Source organism: Neltuma alba, unplaced genomic scaffold (genome assembly GCF_004799145.2).
Source record: "Neltuma alba isolate B1F8T4 unplaced genomic scaffold, ASM479914v2 tig00011174_pilon, whole genome shotgun sequence".
Taxonomy (NCBI): Eukaryota; Viridiplantae; Streptophyta; class Magnoliopsida; order Fabales; family Fabaceae; genus Neltuma; species Neltuma alba.
Window position 1 is genome coordinate 177741 of NW_021635902.1, and position 9490 is coordinate 187230.

Consider the following 9490-nt stretch of genomic DNA (forward strand, 5'->3'; position numbering starts at 1 on the left):
CGAAAGACTTTGTTGGTGGCGCCGTGGCGGAGTCACAAAGGAGCGTAGAAATTACAAAACGAATAAAAACAAGAAAAAGAGCCAAAACGCCAGGCGGAGAAAGAGACCGGGAAAGAAGGAAAGAATAATAATTAACAAAAAAAAAGAGTACAGAACATTTCTTTTAGGCTAAAGAGGAATAATTGTACTTTTCTTGGCGAAGCAAAGTGGGATAATCCATCCATCTTTCCTTGAGCTGAAAGGTAAAGAGGAATATTAAAACGCGAAACAGAAGCAAAGCTCACTGATCACACTCTCTTATATATACAAGTCAGTGAACAAAGAAATACAATGGAGAGGAATTAAAGTACAGCAAACTTATCACAGAAACTATATGGAGGTCAAATTAGGATTAGTTGCAGGCTCTCACAATAGCAACGAGTTCATCATCTTCAACAATCCAGATGCCAATTTTTCCGCAGTAAGTATATATATTTAACTCTTTACAAACTCGAATTATATCGCCTTTCATTAACAAGTAAAAGCATTTTTTTAAAGGTTATTAGTTTGGCGTTGTCAACAACTACTATTGAGCCATAAAGATATGTGCTTGAATTTCAATTGTGTGAGAATTTCATTGTTCAGGTAACACACACAGACACACACGCAAGTACACTTATAATCCTTTTTTATAGATACAGCAGGCTTCTTATATGTGTCCCTGTGTGTGTGTTTGATCAGCCTTCAATACTCCACTTAACAAAATTACTTCTTATAAAAAATCGTAATTTTTAATCATATATATTGGTATGATTATGATATTCAAATAGAAAGCAAGATTTTACTCTTTTTTAAAAATTTTTTTTGACTGATTTTAACTTGTTCTGTATATTATTATTTTTTAATCAAAATTCTAACTAGAATAATATTTAGAATTTATGGTGACTATGCATGATAATTTGACAAATAATTGACACGACATTAATATAGTGTGTGTGGAAATTGAGATTACCGATGAATTATATTATTGATGGATTTTGTTGCAGAGAAGAGAGGAGAAGGAGGAAGAAAGAGGGAAAGGGTGCAAAATATGTGGAGATGAGATAGGCATAAACGAAGAAGGAGAGGTTTTTGTGGCGTGCAATGAGTGTGCCTTCCCCGTTTGTAGGAACTGTTATGAGTATGAGAGAAGAGAAGGCAGCCATGTGTGTCCCCAGTGCAAAACCAGATATAAACGTCTCAAGGGTACTCTCCCTCCAACTCTTCCTCTCTTGACGCCATTTGGATTATACACACACAGCGTCTCCCCCCCCCCCCTCTGGTGCTAGTTATATGACAGATGGAGAGAGAGAGAGTAATTTTTTTAATCATCAATACTCCTAATCCTTACCACAGGAACCCTTCTAGAAGTAATTTTTTGTCTTAAGAATTTTTGATAGTTTCAATAAGCATTAAATATTATTCTTCATATAAACCCATATTTAATAAGAGTAGTAAGGGAATATAAATAAATATGATATTGGAATTTAGTGTAGCTGATATTGGAAAACACTTAAATTTTATTAAAAAAATTAATGTTTTCAATTCTTTTTATTGATACATCTGAATTATTAGTTAGTTGGTTTTTATAATAAGGATATAAGTTACCTCATTAAATGTTATTATATTATGGATGCATGATTTTAAAATTGAATAGTTATTAAATTTTAAAATGAGTTAATAAGATTTAAAATTTTTCTTAATTCCAGTGAATTAAATATATTTGAAGTGTCTTGTAAATAACAAAGGAATTACACACGCAGATATATATATGTGTGTGTACATATATATTAACTTTTTACAAATTTAAAAAATGTGTATATAAAATTCCAGATTATATCTTAGTCTTGATGCTACTCTTATCAAATAGCAGCAAGGATACCTTGGTTCGTAGGTTGAAGATTCGTGAATTTTTCTGAAGTCTTCTTTTTAAAAATGAGAGAGAGAGAAAATTCCGTGAAAAAGATTAATAAAATGGTGAACATTTAAAAAAAAAAGGAAACTTTAAAAATGATTTATTCCCATTCCCAATAGACTTCTATCACTTAAAAAATGGGTTTAACATTCTACTTTTTTATTTTTATTCCTTTCGTGGGATCAAGAGCTTTTTTGGAGTACGAAGAATAAACAATGGACTTTACCCAACTTATAACATTTTATTTTAATCATAGTTGATTAATATAATTTTTTTTGCCAACGTAATTGATTAATATAATTACAGTTAATTGAAACATGTCCTAAGCCTGATTAATTTAATTACAATTACAAATAAGGGGACGTGGTTTAATCATATGTTCTACAAATGATTACTGTTAGCCATGGTTAGAATGCGATCAAGGTGACAGTTATTAAAAAAAAATTACTCATTAGATCATTTGTTGTTCAAATACAACAAATTAATTATTGTCATTGGTAACTTCTTTTAAAAAAAAACAACAGCAGTATCTTACAAGAGAAATAACAAAAAAAATTTTAATACTTTTTTTGAAAGAAAAAAACTGATATTGCTTTTGAACAAATGATGTACTTGAGAAGTGTTATATGCTCGATAAAAAATTTAATAAGAAAAATGATATTTTTTTTTGGCAGTCACTTAAAATTATACTGAATTAAATACTTTTATATATTGGCATCAGGGAGTGCTAGAGTTGAGGGAGATGAGGAGGAGGATGACGTTGATGACTTGGAAAATGAGTTTGATTTCAATGGACCAGGAAAAGAAGAGGATATGCACGTCCGCGTTTACTGTCAGGTAATAAATTGCTTCGTTTATAGCTTCTCTCCCTGTAAAGTGCCTTTGGCCAGAGCTGCTATGTTCTACTGCCAATGAACTTATAGTTCAGGAGCATGAAAGTTTTTTTTTTTTTTTTTAAATAAATGGGAGATTACTGCTTCGATTCTACTTATAATGTTGTGCAGTTAGTGCATGCTCTTATAACTAAAAAAAAAGGATTTATATCATCTTTAGTTCTTAAACTCCAACCTTGTGTTGGTTTTAATCTCTGAAATTTAAAATCAGTTTTGATTCTTGAAATTTGATTTCATTTTGATCATTCTGAAGATTTTTATCCCTAGAACAATGTTGTTTTGTCATTGAAATAAGGTTTCAAAGATCACAATCACTAGTTTCAAATTTTAGAGATCAAAATCAAAATAAAGTCAAATTTTAAGGATTAAAATTGATATTAATTCTAAAAAAAGAGTATCTATGATTTGGAATTGAAAATTTTCACTCCCTCCAACCATGGCCATTTAGTACCTGTTAGGAGAGGTACCCACATTTAATGCCTGACAGTGTTTCAAACAAGATTGTCTCATATTGAAGGATACCTGTGCCTAGCCAAGAAAAAAAAAAAAGAAACATTTTCAGCAACAACTTCAGAGTGTTACGTTGCTGCTAGAAAATAAATTAAATTTGTGCGGGAATTAGTGATCTTGAGATTGGTTTTCTTAATGAATATTAGTTAAGAAATTCAGGATACAATTGGGAGAATAAAATCAGACAAAATTTCGTTAATTTATTTAATTTTATAATCTTTATTTTCACATGGCGCGCATATACACAGGTTGAAGATGTTGAAATGGGAGAAGGGCACAATAATATTAATGCAATAGTGCCTTCGAGCATGGGCAATAAGGTAATTTCAATTCAAGCAAGACCTATGGATCCTTCCAAGGACTTGGCTGCCTATGGTTATGGTAGTGTTGCTTGGAAGGAGAGAATGGAACTTTGGAAGCAGAAACAAGAGAAGCTGCCTCTCATGAGAATTGAAAATGACAGCACTCATGAAGAACATCAAGATAATTTTGCAGATGATGGCAATGATTTTCCTGTGTAAGTAGTAGTGTTTAATTATGAGATATTAATTAATGGACAAAGTTTAGATCTATTCACTTATATTCATTAGGTTTAATTCTCCAACCAATTTTTTTCGTATGGGCTTTTTTAATAATAAGAATTCAGATTGATAAAATTTCAAAATTCCATTAGATTGTTATTGATAATAAAAATCACATATGGCAATATTTGATTGGAGAATTGGACCAAATTGATATAAATAAATGGACCTAAGTTTGTCTTTAATTACTTATCTTCTTTATTTGATCCATAGTTAGTTAATTCTTATAGACCGTTATTGTTATTTTAATTGTCCAAATATTTAATAATTCTGATAGGTAGTAATATTCTTTGAACAGAATGGATGAGGCAAGACAAGCATTGTCGAGAAAGATGGCAATTCCATCAAGCAAAATAAACCCTTGCAGAATAATGATAATAATTCGAGTGGTGATTCTGGGATTCTTTTTTCATTATAGACTGACACATCCTGTGGACAATGCATTTGCTTTATGGCTTGTCGCTGTTATATGTGAGCTTTGGTTCGCTATTTCATGGATTCTTGATCAGTTTCCTAAGTGGTTCCCTGTTCAAAGAGAAACATATCTAGATAGGCTCTCCTTAAGGTAAGTATTTTTAAACTCTTTAAATATGACTTCAATTTGCCTGTAATTCTCTAGTTTAGTGGTATGAAGGCTTTCCCATTAGTGAAAAGTTATGGGTTCTATAAAATTGTGCCATTAGTGTTTATCCTTCTAAATAAGAAACAAATGGATTTAGTTTGAATAAACATTGAGAGAGCAAATTCCTCGTTTGAATATGTTAGTCCATAGTATTTGAATATATTATTTCCGGAGCCCACAATTCCTCATGTTTATTTGTGGCCGATTTGTTTGGGCCCGATTTAGAAAGTATGGGGCTCAAGATTGAATATGAGGCCACTCCAGCTCATTTTTGAAGGTCCTTAGGTGGCTCAACTCTGCTTATGCACATTTTTGGCCCATATTGCTTTTGCTGCAATATTTTCTACTTGAGAAAACAATTTGTGACTTTGTACAAATATACGTAATGATATTATCTACAACATCTAACGTTTTAAAAATTAATAGCCTCAATAACCTTAACCACTTCTCATAGAGGGCATTCTTTTCCAATTAAAAATTTTATTATTTTATATTTAAATTACTTTTAAGAAATAAATTTTGTATAGATTGGAAATGAAAATTGAGACTATATATAGCGTGAAGGAACTATAGAGGAGATCATAAGTGTATCTGTTTCTGTACTAACAGGTATGAGAAAGATGGCGAGGCTTCACAACTTTGTGGAATCGATATATTTGTGACTACAATGGACCCACTGAAAGAGCCTCCTTTGGTTACTGCAAACACGATTTTTTCAATTCTTGCAGTGGATTACCCCCCCGAGAAGGTCTCATGCTACGTATCTGATGATGGTGCTGCAATGTTAACATTTGAAGCGTTGTCTGAAACTTCTGAATTTGCAAGGAAATGGGTACCTTTTTGTAAGAAATTCAATATTGAGCCCCGGGCTCCAGAGTGGTATTTTGCAGAGAAAGTAAATTACTTGAAAGATAAGGCACACCCATCATTTGTTAAAGAGAGAAGAGCTATGAAGGTAATGGCGGAAATTAAATCTTACTGTATGCTGTTACTTATTGCTCTTTTACGTCTTATGTGGTCACCTATGTATTTGTTATTAATCTTACAGAGAGAGTATGAAGAGTTCAGAGTTCGAATTAATTCTCTGGTTGCAAAGGCTCGGAAGGTCCCTGATGAAGGATGGACAATGCAGGATGGAACAATGTGGCCTGGAAATAATGTTAGTGACCACCCTGGGATGATCCAGGTTTGAAAATCTAGAATTATGAAGAATTATGTGTATCTATGTTTATTTAATTTCCTTAGCAACAGACAATGCCTAATTATCTAGGTCTATTTTCTTAAATACTCGATGATCTATGTTCTCTTAACAACAAACGTAGATACTCTTTTTTTTTAACCTTTTTTTTAAAACAGATATATGTAAATAATAAGCTTATTACTTCACTTTGAAATTATGTCTCTCCCAGTAGAAAGCCCTCCAGAACAGGTGTAAAAAGTATCTACTGGAGTATTGATTCACACTTAGCAAGAACAAACGATGTCATGCCTGCCTAACACAATACTTTAAATTACACTTTGACATTTCATTTCTCCGTATTTGTTATATTCATTAGTTGTATTATCACTATAAGTAATTCTTAGATTTTGTGTCAACAGGTTTTTCTTGGACAATATGGAGGACATGACATGGATGGAAATCAATTGCCATGCTTGGTATATGTTTCTAGGGAAAAGAGACCTAAATTCAAACACCATAAGAAAGCAGGAGCATTGAATGCATTGGTAAGTAATGCATAATAAACCAAAATCACTTGAAATTCAAATTCCCTCAAAAAAATTTTGAGTGAGACAAGTTGCCAGAAAGAAGATTTGTTGCGTTTTTCTAATATATTTCATTTTTTATTTCCATGCAAAACAGGTTAGAGTTTCTGCTGTGCTTTCAAATGCTCCTTATGTATTAAACTTGGACTATGACCATTACATCAACAATAGCAAAGCTATAAGGGAAGCAATGTGCTTCATGATGGACCCATTACAAGGCAAAAGGGTATGCTATGTTCAATTCTCTCATAGGTTTGATGGAGCCGATAATAATGACAGATATAACAGTCCAACTACTGTATTTCTTGATGTAAGACCAAAATTTTTCTTACATTCTCCTCTTTAGGCACTTGTTTACAACAAATTTTGAGCTTCGATTATCCAAAATCTAATATGGCTTTCGAATTTGATATTAGATTAACATGAAGGGCTTGGATGGGATTCAAGGTCCTATATATGTTGGGACAGGATGCGTATTTAAAAGGCATACGCTATATGGTTATGATGCTCCGAGAAGAAAGAAGACTCCAACCAAGACATGCAATTGTTGGCCAAATTGGTGTTGTTGTCTATATTGTTGCTTAAGAAATAAGAATAAAAAGTCAACAAATTCAAGGTTTGACTTTAAAGATAGTACAAAAGTGCATGCAGAGATATCAACGGCAGACGATGCTTTGACTTGTATTGGACAGGGAACCAAAGGTACCTGAAACACATTTCATTCTTTTGATATATTATTGCTAACGATTTTTATTATTGTAAGCTTTACACCAATGAAAACCATTCTACTTCTCAATAACAGTTTTCTTATTTTTCAGAGTAATATCAATTTACTTCATACAGTATAATTAGAATTATGAGCTTCTGAAAAAAAAAAACTTACATCTATTTTGCATTACTTTCCCTCTAAAAAGCAGTATAAAATTTCATTTATGTAGGAGTTGGAGGGCAAGTTTTGGGTGAAACATTTGAGCCAAAGTTGTGGAAGAAATTTGGACAATCTCCTGAACTTATTGCATCTACACTTCTAGAGAATGGTGAGACAGTAAAAGATACTAGCCTTGCTTCTCTACTTAAGGAAGCCATCCATGTCATTAGCTGCAGCTTTGAGGAGAAGACTGAATGGGGAAAAGAGGTGAAACTATGTCTCAAGTACTACGTTTCATATTTAAGGTTTGATGGAAAATAATTATCCAAACAGATTTCATTAAGTTTAAACCATCTGAAAATAAACTACACAAGGCCTTTTCATGTTGGGATACAAAAGTTTAAGGAAATGTGTTTGGTGATAACTGAAAGTTAAAAGTAAATGTTCTGGCCTTTGTTTTTTTCTTTTTTCAAATTTAACAAGATTTAGCTCAACATATATAAACTCTTTTGTTGTTACTATTCCCTTAGGTTGGATGGATCTATGGTTCAACTACAGAGGATATACTAACAGCATTTAAAATGCATTGCCATGGATGGAGATCCATATATTGTATCCCTGAAAGGCCTGCGTTCAAAGTTCCGGCACCAAGAAACCTTTCAGATGGTTTGCTTCAAGTGTTTAAGTGGGCACTAGGATCCACTGAGATACTCTTGAGCAAATATTGCCCTCTTTGGTATGGCTATAGAGGAGGATTGAAGTGGCTAGAGCGTATTTCTTACATAAATGCTGCTGTTTATCCATGGACATCTATTCCTCTTGTTGCATATTGCACTCTTCCTGCAGTTTGCCTGCTCACAGGAAAATTTATTGTTCCTCAGGTATGAAGAAAAAGAAAAACCATTTTGGAGGTACCTATATTTTCTTTTAGTTGGTACCTATGTGTTTTTCTTCTTAATTAAATATTTAATTTTGCTATATTAGCATAGTGCTAACAAATCAAAGTTACACTAGCTAACGGTGTTAAAAGAGCAAAATTAAAGGATTTAATTAAGAGAGAAAAATGTATATGTATCAAACTAAAAATTGAAGAAAAATATAGGGACTTCTAAAATGGTTTTTCTAGAAACTAATTCATGTCTTGATGTTTTCATAATGTTGCATAAAACATTATAATATGCTCATCAATATAATTTATCTTTTATTACAGCTGAATAGCTTTGATGGCATGTGGTTTCTCTCACTTTTCATCTGCATATTTGCCACAAGCATACTAGAGATGAGATGGAGTGGAGTTACAATTGATGAGTGGTGGAGAAATGAGCAATTCTGGGTTATAGGAGGAGTATCAGCACATTTATTTGCAGTATTTTTAGGACTATTCAAGGTGATAGCTGGTATGGATACAAAGTTTATTGTGAAATCAAAAGCAAGTGATGATGAAGACAAAGGCTTCTCTGGGCTTTTTGCACTGAATTGGACCAATTTGCTGATTATACCAACCACGTTGCTAATTTTGAATCTTATTGCCATTGTTGCAGGCGTGTCACATGCAATTAATGCTGGTTTTGAATCTTGGGGTCCTGTATTAGGAAAAATATTATTTGCCTGTTGGGTAATATGTCATTTATACCCTTTCCTTAAGGGTATGATGGGGAGGCAAAACAGGACTCCCACCATTGTTCTTGTTTGGTCGATTTTGCTTGCTTCTTTCTTTTCTGTTTTGTGGGTCAAAATTGACCCTTTCTTACCCAAATCCAGTGGTCCAATCTTGGAGGAGTGTGGATTGGACTGTGATTAGCTTCATCCTTTACTTTTCTAAGCTCACTGACATGGGTGATGACAAGGGCGTTTGGATTAGTTTTTTGGAAGTGATTCAAGTGATATTTCTATCTCAATTTGCGTGAAAATGCTTCTGAGAAGCTGAAACAAACACCTGACCACAATAATGATACACAGTTTATTAAGTGGTGTTTGATCATAGGGCAAAAAGGAAAGGAATCTTGTTTAGCATGATTTAGATTCATCTTAAGTTATGATATTTCTACCGGGAGATAGAGAAAATTTTTTGGGACCTAAATTCTTACCAGATATTTTTTTTTAATTTTTGAAACAGTGAGGATGACATATTGATCTCTCTGAGTTTTTAGATTCTTATAAGCATCTCCTGACTAATTAGTTTTTGTTATTTACCTAATGTATGATGATTGAGTTTTAGACTAATTACATTGTATTGGTGTGTGATATTTACATGTTTTATTATATAATGTCATCAAGCATATTTTTTGTTCCATCCATTTTGGAAATGTTCACAAATTG

General features: G+C 32.7%; 1 protein-coding gene across 3 annotated transcripts; it reads left to right on the forward strand.

Annotated features, from left to right (window-relative positions):
- The first annotated feature begins 342 nt into the window (after positions 1-342).
- Positions 343-9042, forward strand: LOC114762025 (probable cellulose synthase A catalytic subunit 6 [UDP-forming]). Of its 3 annotated transcripts, none has more exons than XM_028951472.1 (13): positions 343-460; positions 1026-1224; positions 2655-2770; positions 3585-3853; positions 4216-4482; positions 5149-5494; positions 5588-5725; positions 6139-6264; positions 6401-6613; positions 6720-7005; positions 7242-7438; positions 7702-8052; positions 8382-9042. In XM_028951472.1, the coding sequence occupies exons 1-13, from the start codon at positions 374-376 to the stop codon at positions 8970-8972; spliced, it is 3186 nt and encodes a 1061-aa protein (XP_028807305.1). In that variant the 5' UTR covers positions 343-373; the 3' UTR covers positions 8973-9042. The 3 variants fall into 3 exon arrangements, with proteins under 3 accessions (XP_028807305.1, XP_028807306.1, XP_028807307.1); XM_028951473.1 differs by having other exon boundaries at positions 5588-5698; XM_028951474.1 differs by having other exon boundaries at positions 7702-8082; positions 8382-8456.
- Positions 9043-9490: the final 448 nt, after the last annotated feature.

Bases quoted from the DNA above. Each gene is read 5' to 3' on its own strand.
- LOC114762025 (XM_028951472.1), top strand. From the start codon at position 374: ATGGAGGTCAAATTAGGATTAGTTGCAGGCTCTCACAATAGCAACGAG. The intron at 3,854-4,215 runs GTAAGTAGTAGT...TTCTTTGAACAG, and splicing joins GATGGCAATGATTTTCCTGT to AATGGATGAGGCAAGACAAG. The intron at 6,614-6,719 runs GTAAGACCAAAA...ATTTGATATTAG, and splicing joins CAACTACTGTATTTCTTGAT to ATTAACATGAAGGGCTTGGA.